Below are 20,036 nucleotides of genomic sequence, written 5' to 3'. Positions count from 1 at the left end.
GAGGTCACAGTAAAAGGCATTGCTGTCAACCCCACTTGCAGCCCATACCTCCTCTCCTTACCGTATTCTTCCACACTGAAGAAATGTTCCACAGGGGATGAGAAGCTCTTCTGCACAACTATTTTGTAGGAGCCTTGGATGGGGTCTGACGTGAGGGGGAAGGAGAGCTGTGTAAGGCCTGTCTCTAGTTCCACCCCTTGCCACTGGTACACACGGTTCCTCTGGGGATCCTACAGGTGAGGGTAAAAACGTCACAAGACAGGAGACTCCTGGGGACAGAGCAGTGCAGTGCCCAATTTATATGTCCTTGCTGGGATAGGCCTGTCTGTAATTATTCAATAATCTGTGAGGATCTGTAAGCACTTACCTGTCAATTCTGCATAACTAGCATGCAAGAAAGCTTTTTAACCTTGATGGTCCTGTGCTGTCTCCTCCTCAGCTCTACCTGCATGCTTATGAATGATGGGGCCTAAAATCTAGGAAAGACAGACTGGCAAGGTAGCAAGATAAAGAAATTGATATCAGAAGTGGAACACAGAGAAGGGTAGTTCTAGACATTCCCTCCTAGGAGGGAAGTTTCAGCTTCCTTGACTGGCTATACAGTCTGCAAAAAGGGTTGTTTTTTTCCCTGCCTGGAATGAAGACTGCTGAAGTACCAGTACACAATCTGATGAGGATTCAGATGCCTGATTTATCTATGGGACTGAAAAATGTACATGTGTAAGAGTCCAAAGCTACTGGTGGGGTGGGGGAGTGGGAACATGAACAGAGGGAAATGTACCCCACATATGGGCATCCAGCTGAGAGCTCTCTTTTTTTGTATCTCCCTGCTCCTAATGCTGGAGCTGAAGTCTCACCACTACTACAGTTGTGTGATGTTCATTATGAACTATGAATAATCAATTCACTCAGCCCCAAATTTCTTGTAGAAGTCACTGAATCGGGGGAGCTACGTATTTTGATGCCCCTTTCCAGGCTGCTCAGTAGCATAGTTAATGTTTACAGTCTTTCATTTTCTGCCTGCTCTTTGCATTGTACCTTGTCTGTCACCAAAAGTTCATTTACTCTAGATAGGTATGTGATTCAAGGTATGTGACTACGTGCATTTACTTCACTGAGATTTTATCTCAGGGCTCAGGGAAAACCAAGATGTGAATGGCATCTCCCAATTGGAGGTCACCAGTCAGGAGGCAGAAGCAGGGGTTGTCTTCCCAAGAAGCACTCTGAGAGGACAGAACAGCCAGTGCTCTGACCAAATCCTCTTCATTATCACATTTCAACCCTGCTGAAAAGCTCACCCCTTAATGTGAATGACACTATTGGGCTTCCTTGGAAGAGGAACTCAAGAAAGCATTTACAGTTGAGCTTGTGATCTTGTTGCCGTGATGTATCTATAGGGAGGGCCTGAAAGCCAGTTTGTTTTTCCTCAGAAAGGCTTTTTTTTTTTTTTTTTTAGCTCTAAATGACATAAGCAATAGGTCACGATAATAGTTCAGAAATAGTAGGCTCATTCTAATTTCTGCCTTGGTGGTTGACTAAGATAAATTAGTGAAATTAAGGGTCTGGATTGATGGACATTTATTTCTTTAGCAGTGCTGACTTTTAGGCTGTTACCTTTCTTCACTCCTGCCACTCTTTCCTTTGGTCTTTAGCTTATTTAACACAGTTCTCCAATTTCAACTACACTTGGCAAATAGAAAATCTTAGTTCTGATTGGAAGGAGGAATAAGTTGTTCTGATATGACCTCTAGGCAAGTGTAATTAAATTCACCACATGGCTTGCACTGATTAACTATTTTGTTCCTACAGCACATTTTGCAATCAAAGAACCATTGTTGGAACTTATTTTGATGTCCAGCTACTCAGCCTTCTTGTACCCAAAGGAAAAAGTTCATAAGCCCTATGTTTTCCCTTGCACCTCAGCCTGAAAACAGTGCTGGAGACAAGTACCTCTGTGCCTGCACATTATTCTGAAATAATAACGTGGTTATCCACTTACCTGAATGTAGACAAATGGAAACTGTGGGGAAAGAGCAAAGGAAAATCAGTATTAGACATCTTAGTTACATGTGGATGGAAGTAATTTCCAGATTTGAACTGAAGGACAGAAGAACAACCCTCTAAGAAGTCCTTTGGGTTCTTCCCTTTTTATTCTTGCTCTTTTTCCTTGGTTCTTGATGGTTAAGAGAATATTTTCTATAATATTTTAGGGCCCTGACTTTTCATCTTGCCACAGTATGAAAACATGATGAAGTAAGAGTTTTCAAAGAACTTGCCTGCATGAAGAACTGATTGTCAAATAAGCTAAAAGGGTGGACTTACACCCCTGACCAGTTCCTTAGAACCAAGGTCTTGTCATTCTGCTTTCTGTCTCTAAGCTTGTGGTTGCACCCACTGCCAGAAACAACCGCACACCTGTCACTTCCAATGGAAACTTGTCCCACCCACATTTTCAGTAATGAGATCCCTGCCTAGATGCTTAGCCACATACAGGCTTTTGCAAATCTGGCTTTAAACATCTGTATGCTTTTGAAAAAGGGGACATGTTTTTCAGTCAATAGAGACAGGTGGAGTGTGTTCCAGGACAGAATATGAAATGGGTGAGGGATGGTGTGAGAGACTATCATATGCTTTAAAGGCTGTCTTCAGTGGTTCTGGATGATGACAATAATGGTGTTAACTGGGAATCAAACCTCCTGGTTAACAACAAGTAATTAAGACTCTACCTTCTCATTCAGCGGGTAGAAGTCTTTGTCCAGAGAGACGATCCGAAACATAACTGAAGGGTGTAACGGAAAAGAAGGAAATGCCACTGTTAAATTTTTAGCCATTACCAGGAAATGTCAGTGTTTCAATAACTTATAACTCAGATTCATTCCATGGATCAACAGTCTCTGAATTGAGATCTTTCAGTAATGGAAGCAATTACTTCAGGCTCTTTCTTTTTTAGATGGTGAGGGGCAGATAAATTTAGAAGGATAATTAGGTCTTGGCTGAATTGAATTGTCCCTAGGGAGTGCCTGTCCTGCTTTGTTGATTCAGGTGCAGCCAAGGGAGACTATGCTTTGAAGTCATCCCAGTTTTGTGCCACCAGCTGAGTAGAATGAATCTGAGCCTATGTATACATCTGGCTGAGATGCTGTGCCTGGAGGACGAAAAACAGGAATGATGAAGGTACTACATGCCCTAGATCTCAGTTGACAGAAATAAGATTTACTGAGAGTTTTAACTTCCCAAAACTTTTAAAGTATAGTGCCTCTGGGGAATTAAGTCCATAAGATTTTATGCTGTCATAGTCAACACCAACCCAATTCCCTGTACCTGTTTGTCCAGGTTTGTAGATGGGTTTGTCTGTCTGGATGAAGACCAAGCTCTCAGAATTCTTGACCAGCACTGACTTGCGGCTCTTGAACTGCAGTGTATCCCCCTTCACCGTCACAGTGAGAAATGCCACTGATGTGCTATTGGATTTTGGTAGCTAAGGAAAATGAAGAGGAAAACTGTTTACAGATTCACCCCATTGCCCTAAGCCTTTGAAGGATGGAGTACTAGCTGGGTCAGAAAGTTCCCGAAAGGGACAAAAAAGACTCAGTGCATGAAACAAGAGAAAAACATTATTCCCTTCCTTCATTTATACACTTTTTTTGAGAAATATTGAATCTGATCTTATTCTATTGTATCGGTGATTTATCAAAACAAAAATTAACCCAGATTCATTAATTAGGTGGTGAAACCTGTTGCTTACATGACTCACCAACCGATCTCCGGCAGTAAAAATCTATGAATAAGCTCCAGAAGGAGACAAATGACCTCATGAACCTCACTATCTTTAACCATTCCCCAGTTTCTACAGTTTTGATTCCACCTCAATACTTTTCCTCTGAGGCTTATATAGATCAAACAAAAATGGGATACATTCCGTCTGTCAAAGTTCCAAAAGACTTCTCTAAGTCATGCATGCACAGAAATATCACGTGGGACACAGAATTTGATAATGGTGGAAAATTATTCCTCATAAGGCTACCACAGTTAGATATCCACATCAAACTAATTTTTTTGTTTGTCTTAGCTTAGAAGACTGATTGCAATGTGTCTTACTTCTCATTTCTGGACTGTTTGGATCTACTACATTATGTTAATAAACACAAGAGATCATCCCGCAAGGATGAGATACTCACAGAGAAAGGGATGCAGGTGAACACATCTTTCTTTGACACCACATCATCAATCAAGCTCCTGTTCTCCCCTTGATGCTCAAGTGTAGCACTCAGAGTCACAGACTCATTCAGGTGGGTCAGCTGAACACAGACTTTCTCAGGAGAATCCGTGTGTATCACAAAGGGCAGTAGCACCATATACTGCCTAGGAAGAGAGGGAAGCAAGAAAGATCAGAAATGCGAAACAGTTTTAATGGAACAGTATTAAGTGAAAGGAAATTAACAAATCAGCATGTCTAATCCATTACTATCCCTGTGAACTGCAGTGCATATAACATGAGCATTCATTTTATTTTGGGTTTATACATATTAAACGGCCTAACTAATTAGCCTAAAAGCCGGAAAATGCTTGCAGTAGAAGGAACAATTTCTATGCTAATAGAGAGTGCTTTACAAAGGATGTTTTGTTTGGCTTCACAGCAGGGAGCAAGGAAGGTTTGAAAGGTTCCAGGCTGTTAATTGAATTTTGTATATCCCACAATCTCCTATTGAGACTCAAAGGCACTAGCTAAAAACAGTTGAAAAACCCCACCCAGTTGCCTGGCTGCTCCAGTCTTTGCCTATCCAGGTTTCCAAATCTTTCACACGCTGAGCAAAGATGTGAGCAGTTTGGGACCTTATTAAGATGAGCACACAAAGGATTTCAGAGTGTAGTGTTTTATTGCAACTCAAGTGTACTTGCACCTTCAAAGAGCTTTTGATAAAGGTACCTCACCAAAGACCCTTAAACTCATCTGTCATTCAATAAAAGGGATCATTTTACTAATAAATCAGAATTATTAATTCTGACCCGGATTAATTGGTTAAAAGATAGGACAGAAAGGGTAGGAACCAATAAAAATCTCTGGAGTTTGTGTTGGGATCCTTGTTCTTCATTACGCTTCTAAATGATCCAGGAAGGAAAATTTTCTGATTATTATCCAGGGTAAGAAAATACCTAAAATTGACTTATGTATTTGTGAAAAAGTGTTGTTATATGGTAGAACTGAGTAGCAAAAATGGCAAATGAACAGTTCATAAATGGAAAATAATATCACTAAGTGGGCTATTACCACCCAGACTTGAGCACTGTTGATCACTCATGGAAAATTCCCATTCAGTAATAAGTAACAAAAGGACTGTAGGAAAGTGTTCAGAAAGGAGTAGAGGACAAATACAGCTTGGTCCATCCAGAGCTACATTATTGCCTGGGCTCTGAGCTTTTTGGGAAATCCTAAAGCTACTGTGGAGGCAGTGAAACCCAGGCAGTACCTCAATTTCCTTCACCACCAGGCAATAGGATGAAGTGTGGTGAGGAGCCTGGCAGCAACTCTGCTCAGCCTGTGCTGCTTCAGAAGCAATGAAAGGAGGGAACTCCAGCCACCCAAGGAGTGACTTACTATTTGTGACTCTCTGCATTCTTCAGTGTTTCCCTTCTTCCACAGCCTTCTCACCACAGCTTCACTCCATGCCTGTTTCCCCTAATCTCATTTTCCCTGTCCCCTGTCAGTGGCACTGGCAATCTGACAATAACACCCAGTCTACCGAAGGGACAGCGTGACCTAGTTCGTGGGGAATTTGGCCTCATTTCTCTTCCTGTTCACTATTCTTCTGAAATTTTGGCCAACTTGCAGAACTTCCCCTTAGACTGGTTTCCCTGCCTTTGAAACAAAGATATAAAATATGCTGTTTATAGACCTCTCTTTAGGTGTTTTGCGATGTGTTGTTGAAAAGAGCTAGACGAATTAAAGTACTATGAGGGCTTTAAGTAACTTGGGTCACAAAATCCACGTGTAGACATTCCAGACAAAAAAGCTGCCTAAAGAGACCTCAGCATCTTCCCTGCATGCAACAAGCTATTCTGACAGGAGAGGCAGTGGCTCTGACAGAAGCATGCATCAAAGGAGGAATAGGAGACCCTAGGGAGAGTGGCTGAGGCAAAAATGATGAGTTTGTCTGTACAGAGAAGGTAATGCTGTAGCTTAAGTGGAATCATGTCTGTCTGTGCATTGACTCTCAGCTACTTACTAGAACAAGCACCTAATCAAAGAAGACAGTGAATTTCATCAGCTCCATCAGCCCAAATCCATACTTGCCAATTCAAGTGTCATTATGACCTCGCATTTCCGACCATATGCAGTGTACACTGCATGTACACTGCATTGTAAAACAGCTTACAGAATAGGAGAACAATACCTTCTGTTGCGTTCTTCCGGAATGACACAGAGAAAGAAAAGCAATGGAAGAAAACGAAGCAAAAGAAAACGTATCTTGCTCAGTATCTTACAGAACCACAAAAGTTTTGTTTGCAGGGGACCTCTGGATGTCTCGAGACCAATTTCTCTCCTAGAACAGCACTGTTGCAAAGGACTCCTTAGATGGAGTTTCTACCATCTCTATTCCAGTGTTGCACTAACTCTGTGAATGAGTTTTTTTCTAACATGTAGTCTGAACCTTAATCGTGTCTTCTGTGCAGCTGGCCACATCTGAAATAGCAACTGCTGCTGCCCAAAGAAGTGATATCACTACTTGCACAGGGCACAGTAAGCAAGTCTTAGCTGGAAGTTCAATTTTTGTCTTCAGTCCAAGGGTGGTTTCCCTTCTGTGTTGTACACAGCACCTGATCTACCCTGCAGCACTTAAAACCACTTATACTAACTAGCAATTCATAGCTCAGACTCCACTGCCTCCCTGCTGGGCTCCTATCTTCCTTCTGGGGAACCCAACAACACCCCTGTCTCTCCCACCTCTCTCATCCTTTCCTCCTTCTTCCCTCCCAAAATGAGGCTCAGATCTGGGACAAAGAGCAACCTACAAGAAAGATGGAGAGAGACTATTTACAAGGCCACATGGTGACAGGACAAGGGAGAATGGCTTCAAACTTAAAGGCAGTAGGTTTAGATTAGATATTAGGAAAAAATTCTTTACTGTGAGGGCGGTGAGGCACTGACATGCGTTTCCCAGAGAAGCTCTGGATGCTCCATCCCTGAAGTGTTGAAGGCCAGGTTGAATGGAGCTCTGAGCAACCTGGTCTACCGAAAGGTGTCCCTGTCCATGTCAGGGACCAGATGATCTTTAAGGTCCCTTTCAACCCAGGCCAGGTTCTATGATTGTATGTTGCCCAAAGGTCTGAACAGGATAGTTTTATTCCCTTTCCCCCTGATGTTGAGTAAGGATGAATTAAGATTACTTAAATACTTAGTTACATCAGATTTCTGTAGGGAGACCAGAGACCTCTGCCTGACCCCAAGGCAGACTTGGCTGGCTGATCTATCCCGGAAGCATCCAAACGGGGCAGATGAATGAGGGGTTGATGGTACACTATGATTTAAAGGTCCTAGAAGCTGAGCCAGTCATCACTTCACCTCTGACCACACAGTGGGTGGCAGCAGTAATGCTGCACCTTCTGCCATACCTGTTAGCACTATGGCAGTGCTTCTGGGCATGAAATCTCTGCAGCAAGCATTACAAGACCCGTGTGTGTGAGAGCTGCACTTCTGTCAGCACAGCAAGAGGAACAGTGTGTGACAGCAGCTGGGGTCTGAAGAGGGAGACTGCTCCCACCCAGATTAGAGACTTGAGAGCAACACTCTTTGCTAGGGAAGGCTGGGGTGGGCATGCCAGACTCCAGTCAGCCTGTGCCACCACAGGCTGCCCCTCTCCTTGGGGCCATCAGCAGAGTGTGTGCTGCTGGTCTGCAAAGCCCTGGCATGGACGTCCAATGGACGGTGCTGGCGCCAGACTCTGCCGGAGGAAGCGAATCTAGGTCACAGATCCTCTTTGAGAACGAGTACATCTGATGCTGCCAAGAGAAACAAACTGGCAGGAGAAAGGGGAACAAACCAGCTTGAAAGTAACAGGAGAACGTGGAGAAGTAACTCAGTGATCGAAACAAGGATACTCTAGGAAGGGAAAGTGCCTGGACTCTGTCATCATGCCCAAAAACCCCAGGCCCTCCCTGACAGGTTCTTAGGCAGAAACATACTTAGGCAAAGGTGTTGTGAGGATCCAGGTCTGGACTATCAAGCAGCTGCAGGGCAGGACTGTGGGCACTGACAGAGATTAGGAGGGGAGGGGGAGGGGCTGGAAGGGGGACACTGGCAGAGATGGCAGTGGGGAGGGGTCCAGGACTGGACAACCAGGGGTTTACAGGATGGGAGTGGGGAGCACTGCCAGAGCTGTGCAGGACACACAGGGCTTGGTTATTAGTGGGATTCAGGGCAGGAATGGAAGAACTGGGAAACAGGAAGGAAGAAAACTGAAGGAAAAGGGGAGCACTAAGACCTCCCTCCTCCCCCCCCTCCGCCTGTGCAGCTTACGGTTCTGCGCTGGGAGAGGTATTTCCAGGAAGGAAGAAGAGAAGAAGGAGGAAGATGTTTGGTTTGCTGGGCAGCTTGTTCTTCCCCATGGTGCAGAGCAGGTCGTGGTGAGTGAAGCAGACACCCAGTCTGGTCTGCTGCTGCTGTTTTCCTGCACCTTGTAATTCTCCTCCACTCTCTGCTCAGTCAGCCTCTTTATAACTGCTCTCTGCAAACAGCCCAGGGGCTGGAGGAGATAAAGGCTTGGGGCCAGGGCCCATCCGGAAACAGGGAGAGGCGGTAAGGAGGAGCTGGAACAGAGGCACAGTACTTGGCCAGAGACTCTGCAAGTGGGGGAAGGGTATTTTTTTGGATAATGCTTATATTATAAATCTTTGAATGATTCATTCCCTGTTTTCCTTAGACCATTAGAAATCTGCAGTGCTGGGGATACAAACTATGTTCAACATAGGGTAATATTCTCTGTGAGCAGCATCCATTCACAGCACTCTGATGTAGGGTGCTCTGATCTTCTAAGCCAAAAGCCAGGTTTATAGGTATTTTAAGAACGAAAGGAAACCCACAGACAGAAACACTGCTCATAACATGTTAACAGACTACTGTCATAATTTGCTGACAAAGTTGCTATAGGTTAAATAATTAATTTGTTGGGAATATAACCCAAAATGTGATGGGCCACTGCTATAGATATGGAAATATGTTCTGTTTCCACTGTGAGTATGTACAAATATTACACAATGATGTTGGAAGACATCCTTGCCTCCCTAGAATGGTGATCATCTTCCATCATTCAGTGTTACCTGGAGTGCAAATGTTCCAGGTGGCTCCTCCTTCCCATTGCCAGTTCAGATCTGTGCTGCTCTGAGCCATGTTTTTAACAGATGTCGTTCAGAAATAGCGCTGCTCAAGACCAAGCTTGACTTGATCTTCTGCAAACCTCTGGTTGTAGGAGCTTACCTAGAAGCTGAATCTAGTGAGAAAAAAAGTTAGCTAAATTCCAGCAGATCATTAAACAGAAATATTCAGTCCAAACTATGAGCACTTCCTAACCAGCCTAACTAGGTGGGGTGTTTGCATGGAAAACTGTTAAAATTGCAGCCATAGTGCTATCAGCATGCCTTCCAGTGCTGTGCAGTGAAAGGATTCAGTAACGCTGATTCCCAGACTCATGATCTCTGGGAAGATAACCTGGCAGAGAAAATACTGCAGCACAAACCACCTTGAATATGCCTTTGTGAAACCATGTTAATAGCAGAGGTTCTCTGTTCTGCACAAGAGAGCTTATTAGACCACAACAGCACAGGAAGCCCTATTTGCTCTTTGTCTGAAGATCAAGCTTTGAAAAAGAGTGAATGTTAAGACTACATGTTAGCTATAACAGCATGTCTTGACTCTGACATACTAGCCAGAAAAATGCAGGGAAGAGCACTGCAAAGGACCAGGAGAAATGTCTGTAGATAAAAGGAAATTTAAGGATGGTGTTCAAAAATCAGGTGCAGACTCTTGTAGAATTAAATTTATCACCTTTTGTAAACTGCAAAAGTTAGGAAAACAGTCAGGAGGCAGCCAATGTCTGCTGGTGGGAAGTGTTACAAATATATGTCATATGGAGAAGGAATGAACATATACTCACTCAAACCAGAAGATTTAGCAGACTATCAGTTAGAGATGGAAATACTGATAAAAAGATGGAGTTGTGTAACTGCCAAGTAATAAAACCCATACAAATCTTTTTCCAGAAATGCCCCTATCATTTGTCCTCTTCCATCTTTTACTTTAGTAAATAAATTGTGCAAAATAGTGGCTTTCAAAGAAATAGTGTCCTGGGCATTTGCTGGAAAACATGACTCATGACAAGTTGTCTGTTGTCATTTAGACTGCTGAAAACTGAAACCAAAACCCAATCTGAATGGACATATGCAAAGTACACTTTAAAGATGAGTATATAATAATTCAAAATTCATAGATCTATACAACCATCGAACCCTGTGATTCAAAGTGATATTTGCTATCATCTTCTTCCATGAATTTACCATTCACAAGGTATAAAATACCTGCTTCTCAGTTCCCCAAGAACCAGCTTACCAGCTCTCTGACACCCTAATTCCCACTTTGCTCCACAAACACTAATGACCCTATTAGCTCAGGCAGTTGGTGCTTCAGCTGACTCCTCTCTCACAGAGCTCAGAACAAGTGGTCTGAACTTGTACTTAGCTTCAAAGCTTTTGGGTGTTTTTTCAGTCCTGAAGGGGAGATTGTGTATTTGAAAGACTGGCTACTTCTTCCAACAAGGCTATATATATCACTGCTGAAAAAGGCACACAACATCTTTGCAGCACACAGTGGTGGTTTCAATGACCTATCAGTCATAATTTTAACCACAGGAAAGATATTTCCTCATACAATAATACTTCATACGTGTCTGCGGTCACTGTGCACATGGCAGGTCAAGAGAAAATCTGTACGTGCCTAACATCTTCAGTGACTGGTCCCCATATTAAGCTGATACAAAACGCAAGTGAATCATTGTACCTAATTGTTGATCACAAGGATTTAAATTATGCCATATCACAGTAAATCTAACCAAAACGCCTAAATCAAATTTCTTATATCCTTCTAAGCAGAGTCGATTTCTATACTAAATGATAGCAATTAATTTTCGTTCTTCCTGCTTTAAAATAAATGATTACATATGCTTACACTCACTTTTAAAGATAGGACATCTTTCAGCTGTTTCATAGGAGGTTTTTGAAACATACGTTTCTAATGCTAAATTAAAACTATAACATTTTTCTGAAATTTTGTTTTGTTCCAAAGAAGACTAGGGAAAATTAGCTTAATTCTAGATAATTCTCATAGAGATTACAGTAAGTGTTATATCCCAGTAAGTTACATGTGCTGATACATGTACTGGATTTCCTTTACAGATATTATTGTATTGAAATGGAGCAAGACACCAGGTCAATAAGTAACAGATGCCACGGAAGCACTTTTACTTTTCCTGAGTGTATTGTTACGACTATTTTTTATTTTCTGGAGCATTCAAATTTCCACAATATTTCTTTCATAGTTCCTTTTCATCAGCACTTTAAAATGTATTATTTTGAGTTGGACTGACTGACACAAAAGGTAATTAAAAAGTTAATACAGGCCATGATGAATATTGATAAATTCCGGTCACAGCACACTTTATCCTCCAAAGTTTCCTCTAAACTGTACAGTCTTCAGTGCATTGCCTGGCAAAGATGACAGAAAAATTTGATGTGTCCTACTCCCAAGTTTAAAACTCAAACCCTTAAACTCCCAAGTTTATGATCACTACGGAAAGCACATTTTCCCTTGAAAATAATGTAAGATCTTGAGCTGTGTCATTTTAATCACCTTAATTCTGGCATAGCTTCCTCTGACTTCTTTCCAGTTTCTATTCTTTAGCTTTGTGGATGACTGCCAATTATCCAATAACAGAGTGGCTCGCTGGTGACTGCAATTGCAGGAAGAAAAGGTGTCTGTGAGTGGGTGTAAATACTCTCAGTACTATCACAACAGTATTATATGTGGGAATCCTTGTCCGCCACAGAAGTCTTAAGCAATTTTGGAACCACTGTCACCAAAGGTAGATAATCCCAAGAAAGACACTTGTGTCTTTAATATGTTCCTCTTCTGTCTCCTGAAGGAGTGTAGCACAATGCTGAATCCTCAAAGCCAAAGCAAAGCAATAAACTGAACTTCAACCTTTGGCTTTGAAGAACAGGCATGTGTTAAAAAGCTGAGGAAATGATTCTTGAAAACACTGGTATTGTGCCTAAGGAGGTCCATGTCCTTTCACCTAAGAACCTCTGTTGGAAACCAGCAGCTCTACCAAAGGAATGTCTCTCGCTAGTACCTACATCCTCTTTGTACGGTGACAGGTGAGAAAAGAGTCACTGCAAAACCCGAGACTTATATTAACAGCTCTGGTTAACAAAATTATGCTGGTTGTTCAGCTAAAGGCTGAAAAAATACTCCAGGAGAGAAAAAAAAAAATCAATATTTTTATTTTAAAGGAAGTCCAAATAATGATATTAGTTTCCCCAGCCTGTGTATTTAAAGCAAAGAAATCCAAAGCAATATATTTCAAATGACAAAAAAGTATGACAAGAAAAAGTAATTGTATAAATCAATAGAAGTAACAGCAACACCCAAAGACATAAGAAAAGGTTTATTATTGTGTGGGAGACAAAATATTTCAGAGGCCATAGTGAAGAGAAGGTCCTTTATCAACAAACCTCAGGAAATAGGAACATTATACAAGTTGCAAGGAAGAAGGAAGATATGCAATGAAATGATATGCCATAAAAAGGCTTCATCAGCTAAACTTCAAATGAAACTGAACATGTCAGAACTAATAAAGATGATCCACTTTGGTTGCTTGTTGAATATCTTAACCTGAGAGAAGGGCCTGGTGGCAGATGAACTGTTTTTCAGACACGGACAGCTGGGCTGCCAGATATAATCCATATTTCTGTGGTGTCATATAAACAGATGAGTAAATTCAGGCATGGCAAGGGCATCAATAAATTATTCTCATTTTAATGCACTTTGTAGATTAAATTGCAAACCATATCAGTGGCTGCATTTTTAAATAGTCCTGTGACCATATTTTATGGGATATAAGGTAGCCCATTTGTAGAGTAAGCCCCACAAAAAGTAGGGTTTATCTGCCTTTCTCCGTTATATTATAACGAACTTTATAAACTTGATCTTTTCTTAAAAGAAACCTAGACTGTTTGTTGCAAAAGAGGTTATAACCAGTGTCATCAACCCTTGGGCATGAGAGACCTGTAGTGTGTCTCTCTGATACTTACAGTGCACAGAGTACTTACAGAGAAGGATCAGTTGTTGAAATTCCACTATTAAATCCACTAAAGGCAATTAGTGAAAGATATCTAATAATTTTAAAATATATAAACAAGAAACTCTTTGCACGTTCACAGATATTTTTTGGATATTATAGAGAAATGAAGATACTCCTTGATGTAGTAATGAATGACAAGCTATTTTCATTTTTACTTTTGTACTACTCATACTATTGCCAAGGAAGGGGAGAGAAAAAGCCAAAGCATTTGCAAATGTGTCTGAGAACAGCACTTGGGACAATTATCTATGCTCTTTTTGAGTCATATGACTGTGCTTTTCAAATAAAGCTTTACCATATAAAAAGACATACTAAATGCACATAAAATTTGTGTTTAGCTTTAGCTGTTATATGCTCCCTTTCTCCTCAAATGAAGTATAGGCATCTCATGAAGATCATTCTGCTGGCCCTGAGGTTGATGTTCCAGTCAGGTTGAATGGCACTGAAGCCAGACTTTCCTCAGAGATGCACAGTGGCAGGAGCAGAGGCAATGGGCCAAGCTGCACACAGAGAAATGCTGAGCAGATGAAAGGAATAAAGTGCTTCCTCCAAGGGTTATGTAATAACAGAATAGGTACCCACAGATCTCATGAGAAATCCATCCCCAGAGACCATCCAAACTTCATAGCACAAAGCTATGAGCAAGAGCGCCAGTACAGAAAAAAAGTACCTAAATTGTGTAGGCATTTCAAAGATCTTTCCTGTTTGGATTTGATGTTCAGTTATAGCTATAAAAAAAGTGAAACCCTTAATCAACGCCCCCTCTGAATGGCTTTGCTAGAAGAAGGGAGTAGAAAGCAGTGGCATAGACCACTCTGTACTTGTCTGGTATAACATCCACTTGCTGCAGAGATGTGCAAGGGGTCCCACTCCTCAGCAGTGCTTGATGGGGGTCCTGGCCCCCTCTGCAGGGGCCTCAGACCAGAGCCTGCAGTCTGAGCTGAAGGGCTGAAGTTTATGCTTAGTTTATGCTTAGTTGAGTTAATGACTTGCTGGGTAACATAGGGCAAGTCCATTGGGCTCTCTCTGCGCTACAGCTAAGCCAGATGTCATTTGGTACTCAAGACACGGGTCTTTCCGCAGTGCAGAGAGGAGCTGGGATTCAGCTGCTGTGTTTGTTCAGTTTGAGATGGAGGATGCTACAGGAAAGCCAGACAAGAAAGCCCTAATGGAGCATGAGGAAAGGAAATCAGATATTCTCATGTTTAATACTTTCCCCTGCACCTCTGCTTTGTTCTGTTGCACCTTGATAGGCAGAGCAGAGCATGTTTGACCTTTCAGGTCAGGGAAAGGTGTATGAGCCATGACACTGCAACACAGCTGGAGAACATATCATTTATCAAGTCCCCTTTGAACACTGTCCTGCTACAGAGCCTGCCCTGGTGGTATTACACCACTGCACTTTCCACCTGTTTTGGGGTACCCTGCACTGGACACAAGTGGTTGGAAGGGAACAGGACAAGACCTTGCCTAAGCAGCCAAGGGCTCTGAAGAGAGAGCCACCTGTACATCCCACACTCAACATACAGGACTTTCCAGATGAGCTTTACCATGGCACAGACCTTGGGTCATTGTGTAAACGTGGACACACCTTGCCTTGACAAGGAGAACAGCAGGGGGAACCAGTGAGGCCTAGAGCTAGTTACTTCTAGTTAAGTGAAGTAGAAAACATGTGGCATGGTTATGCAATTGCTTCCAGGATTAACCCAGCCTTAACCTCCCCATGGGTAGTGAGCCAAAGAGTAGGAGGCTGAAAAAAATGTGCAAGGTTAGCACTTTAGTAGCATGCACAGAGAGTCCTGTCAGTACACTGTATGGTGATTTTTATTCCCTCCACTTCTGACTACCTTGTTTAAGTTTACCCTCCTTTCAATCTCAAATAGGAATTTTTAAATTTCCCAACTGTCAGGCTACAGACGCAGTCTGACAATGTGGAGTCCAGAAGCCCTGCTGAAATCACATTCTCACGGGAGGTGCTGGTTTGCCCAGCAGGAACATTGCTGTGGCATAAACATGGAGTGGAGGACTCCAGAGTAGGATCAAAAGGCATCAGGAGATGAGTGTGCTGAGCTTGTGAGAGTATCAGAAAGGGAAAGAGTAAGAAGTTTCCTTGAAGGAGGCTATTAGGTCCTGTATTCAATGCAATGCCTTGCTTTTAGGATTTTCTTGACCCTCAAAAGGTAGCCCTTTAGGAGGTCAAGCAGAAAGAAGATTTCACTTTCTTTGAGCTGCAGGATTAGCTTACACAACATTGCTTCTTCACTTGAAAAATTTTTGAGAAAAATTTTAATTGTTGCTCTGAATAAAAAGTTGAAATATACACGAGTGATATTCTCAAGAAACCCTTCTCTGATGTTATGCATTTCACAGCCAGTGGTACCAGAGATGTGACCATGCTTCTCTGCTACCTGCCTGATGAATCAGATGGAGAGGGTCATTTGAGTTCAAACAGAGCCCTACCTCCCTAACTGTCCACCAGGTAGGCTGCAAATGAACTCAAAGAAATAATCAGAGAACAAGGCTGAGTTGTTTCCTCAGAGCAATTTGACACATCACAGCAATTTGTTGACTGAAGGTTTCTCTGTCACCTTTCTGGTCTTTGATCACTGAATTGGTTGGTCATTACTCACACTTTGTATTTGACACAGGTGGTGAGAAGAAGACCTCAACATCTGTAAAATAAAAGAAGTTTTTCAGCTGAGGTCTCACTGTGCCATTGTTTAATAGCTCAGCACTATTACATGTGACACTGCAGGGATCACAGAAGATTTGAGCCAAAAGATGGAGCAACTAAATTCCCTGGACCAAGGACTCTTTTGTCTAACAAGAGTGCTAGCTAAGCAATTGAGGGGCCTAAGCAAGAGAATGATTCTACAGTGGAGCTCATCTTTCTGGAGACATCCATTTTTTTACACTAGATTTTGCATCCTGCTGCCTGCACTGTGGATAAGACTCACCATCTACAGTAAAAAAGGTTATGTTCTTTTTCCAAAGTAAGTATGGTCAATATAAGTCGTCTTCTTAACTAGGCCATGACATCAGCCCTTTGCAGATCCTTGAGTATGAAATCTACATGAGCAGTAAAACAATTCCCATGGTATAAATAAACTCTACAAGAAGTATTTAATACAAAGGGAAGTAAGCTTGAGAGAGCATTATAGTCAAAGATATTATCATGCAATTATAGTCTTTGCTAATTCTTTTTATTAATAAGAATTGAATTTCAGAATAGCTTTTAATGTACTTCCAACAGAGCCATGCACAGACCCATAGGAGATCCAGAAGCTGCAGAGCAGGTGTGAGGACACTGGCAGACAACCATAGTAAATTGGGAATATCCCATTTCTCACAGTGTTGCTGACTCAGTTCAAGGACCTGCACAACAATTTCAGCTCTTTTAAACTTAGATGTGCAATACTGAACACAATAAACCAGTTTCAGTGCCTTTGAGTTGGCAGCAGGATGATAGTTCGTAGCAACTCTTAGGCTGGTGAGCCTGATTTTCTCACATATGGGCAAGAGAGTTTGCTTAGCCTGTATGTCTTGCCAAAATTCAAGTGGTTCTGACCTTCTGATGCCTAGAGCACTGCTCCAATCTCAGATTGAATGATATGACACCTCAGGATTATCAGGAAAAAATGACATTCAGTCTAGTGGGTGTCCCTGTCTTGCTAAGTCCACAATTAATGTACTTCAGTTTCAGGTGTGTGGCACAAAAGCTAGAGCCAAGGTTCCAGAAATCTTGGAGGTATCGGAATGTGTTTAAGAATATTGCTGTTGCCTGTGGGAGTGGGAGCCGGGGAGACATGATCTACATGCATATATCTGGAGGAATGGTATGAGCATGGGATGTTTATTAGATCTGATTGCAACCAGCAATTAGCTGAGTCAGAGGATAAAAATGAGTAATAAACATTACATTTTCAGTATGCAGAGGAAGGGATTGCACTGGGAATGGTGCACTTGATGTTTTTATATTCAGGTTTGGCCTTCCAGGAAGAGAGGGCTCCAAAAGAATGATAAAAATGCACACTTCTTTTTTTTTTTTTCCCCAGGACCTTGTTTCTTCCCAGAAAATGATGTTTGGCAGAACAGAATAACATTTGGCCAGACCTGAGGGGATTTTTATGAGTTCCATGTGCAGTATACTGAAGTCTTAGTTTAATTGGCCTTAAATCCCTCAGAAAGATACACATCCTGCATCCACATCCACTCAGCCTGCTCTCTTTTTCAACCTTGTTATTGTAACTATTGATTTCTCTTGCTTTAGTCCAGTCTCATGCTCATGTAAATCGAGTCAGTTGCTACAGTTTGGGGTGTGTCAGGAAAGCAAAATTCACAGCCTTTTTTTTTTGAAAAAGCTTTTCTCCTATTGCCAGAGAAGTTTTAATTTTGGAACTTAGCATGGAAACCAGCACTCTACCCAAAGCTATTTCATGCCCCACAAATTCCTCATCTGTGGAACTTAACGAAACGGCTTTTTATAACATCAATATCATGCATATCCTAGGTGGCCAGTCCCGTGCAATTCTAAAACTAAAATTGCTTAGTACGTTTTTCAAAAGAAATTGATTCAGGAAGAGGGATATTCTGTGTTGACATGATTAATTTTCACTGAGGGAGAAAAAAAAAAAGCAAGCCCGCGCGTGGCTTTAGCGAATCGCCCGGTGAGATGGATCCTTTCAAAACACATGCTAGTTCTCAGCACTTGAGCAGTTTGCACCGTCACTGAAATTCTCGTTCGGGCCCTTGCACGGCAGGATCCGTGCCCGGTCCATACCCATCTCCCCCCTGATCCGTGCCCGCTCCATCCCTCTCTCTTCCCGGATCCGTGCCCAGTCCGTCCTCATTTTCCCCCAGATCCAGGCCCGGTCCGTTCCCATCTCCCCCTGGATCCGTGCCCGGTCCATCCCTCCCCGCTATCGAGAGGCGCGGAGCGAGAGCTCCGCCTGGCGGGCGAGGGAGGAGCCGCGGCCATGAGAGCTCGGCGCGGATGGGCGAGTGCTGCCGGCGTCGCGGTGGCCCCCAATAAGAGGAGCAACATCTATTTCTTTCCAGAGCCCTCCCGATGCTGCTCTGCTGCCTCGTCTCCAGCCATGCCTCCCTGTGCTTTTGTCCCCCCTGCTCTGGTAGTGCCTGGCTCACGCTGTTCCCATCCACCAGGTCTGGCATGCTGCAGCCCAATAGTGCTTTGTGTTTGCAGAAATCACCATGACTCCAAGTGTCATGAAGTAGGGATTAACAAGGGGTGCAGGAAAACAGGGAGGCTTGCTGCTGGTGGCTGTGACAGGGCATCTTGATCCATCATGATCTCTTTTGGACAAACTCTGGACTGGAGGGCCCGGAACACTGAGATCAGGATATGGGACCAGGCACTCACCAGGCCTGGACTGCAACTGGCCCCTTTCTTCACCCTCTCCTGTACTAAGCATGATGCAGTGTCACTCCATGATGTCCATATGTAAACCCCTACTCTTATGCCGCAGGGGCAGAGGCAGCGCCCTCTCAGGGCTGGGGAAACGTGAAGGGCTGTTCAGCAGCCATGAGCAATGGGTGCCACTCTCTGGAGGTGGGAGGGACTGAACATGCTACATTTTGCGATAGTTGCCAGCGGTTATCAGGTGTAGCTTGGAGAGGAGGCTGAGTGCTGCAGGCAGGATAGATATCTTCCTCTTTTCATCCTCCCCTAGCCAGCAATCATAGTATGTGGACTATCATTAAAATGTCTGTTCTGTGACACTCAGAAAAGGCCAATGCCCAATGTAAAAGGGAGGTTTATTGATGGAAAAGTATACATGATTATGCTACATATCTGGACAGATGTGCCGTGAAAGGAAACAGAGAATCAGACACTCGCTCAAATGATCACAGAATCCCACTGTGATTTGTAAGGTGGGACTTCATGACAGAAGAAAATAGGGTGCTTGACCACTTGTTCAACGTTTATGGTGGTCCTGCAGGGGAAAATCCAAAAGAAAATAACCTTGATGAAAACAAACCAACAGCTGCAGGATACAAAATACAGGTATTTTACTTCAAGATACAGGGTAGTCGGTTCCTTCTGTGGAAGCTGGACAAAGGTCTGGCAGCAAGCCATGCCTGTACCCCTTGGAAACTGCTCAGCAAATAACAACCAGCATAACTGCTGTACTGAGCAGGTTGCAGACTGGACCCGCTCGCTCTACAGCAAGGCAGTATCGTGCCTCTGACTATTTAACACACTGCTTCCATGATTCATGCCACCTCATGATCTCCTCAGATAATGTGCTAACTGTCCATGAGAAGGTTTCTATAAGTCCATGTGAAACACCTTGCCTATGCCTCTGAAGCGCAGGCTTCAGGGGGGAGAATTTCAAGGATGGCTACAGGTAGACTGTTCCTTGCTAAGTGTCCATGCTTTTGAGGAAACTTAGAAGGTATTTCCCAATCTCTCCATTATTCTGCACTTTGGCTTTCGTTCTAGAAGCTAAGCTTTTCCTATGAACAGCAACGTAATCTCAACTTGGAGTCCCACTGCCACGGTACAGGACCTGACTACTGTCTCTGTCTGCTCCCTGAGAAGCCTCATGGAGACCTTATATCTTTGAGAACAGTTATGTTTTACCCACTCTTTCAATCCCTCTGCTC

At 42.9% G+C, this 20,036-nt stretch overlaps 1 protein-coding gene across 4 annotated transcripts in view; it reads right to left on the bottom strand.

The window, feature by feature from the left end:
• The window catches only part of A2M (alpha-2-macroglobulin), a 39,849-nt gene extending 31,105 nt beyond the window's left edge, over positions 1–8,744 (bottom strand). For 3 of the 4 annotated variants that reach the window (XM_027677618.1, XM_027677619.1, XM_027677620.1), the window contains exons 1-6: positions 8,516–8,737; positions 4,179–4,362; positions 3,322–3,478; positions 2,727–2,779; positions 2,000–2,020; positions 62–230 (exon numbers count right to left, since the gene is read on the bottom strand). In XM_027677618.1, coding sequence (XP_027533419.1) covers positions 62–230; positions 2,000–2,020; positions 2,727–2,779; positions 3,322–3,478; positions 4,179–4,362; positions 8,516–8,604 — 673 coding nt within the window. In that variant the 5' untranslated portion in view covers positions 8,605–8,737. Of the gene's footprint in view, positions 1–61; positions 231–1,999; positions 2,021–2,726; positions 2,780–3,321; positions 3,479–4,178; positions 4,363–8,515 lie in introns of all 4 variants that reach the window. The other variant, XM_027677621.1, reaches the window with a different exon arrangement.
• Positions 8,745–20,036: the final 11,292 nt, after the last annotated feature.

Source organism: Neopelma chrysocephalum, unplaced genomic scaffold (genome assembly GCF_003984885.1).
Source record: "Neopelma chrysocephalum unplaced genomic scaffold, ASM398488v2 Primary Assembly neopelma1_43, whole genome shotgun sequence".
NCBI lineage: Eukaryota > Metazoa > Chordata > Aves > Passeriformes > Pipridae > Neopelma > Neopelma chrysocephalum.
Note: the sequence above shows the minus strand (reverse complement) of the source record. Positions and strands in the feature narration are given on the sequence as shown.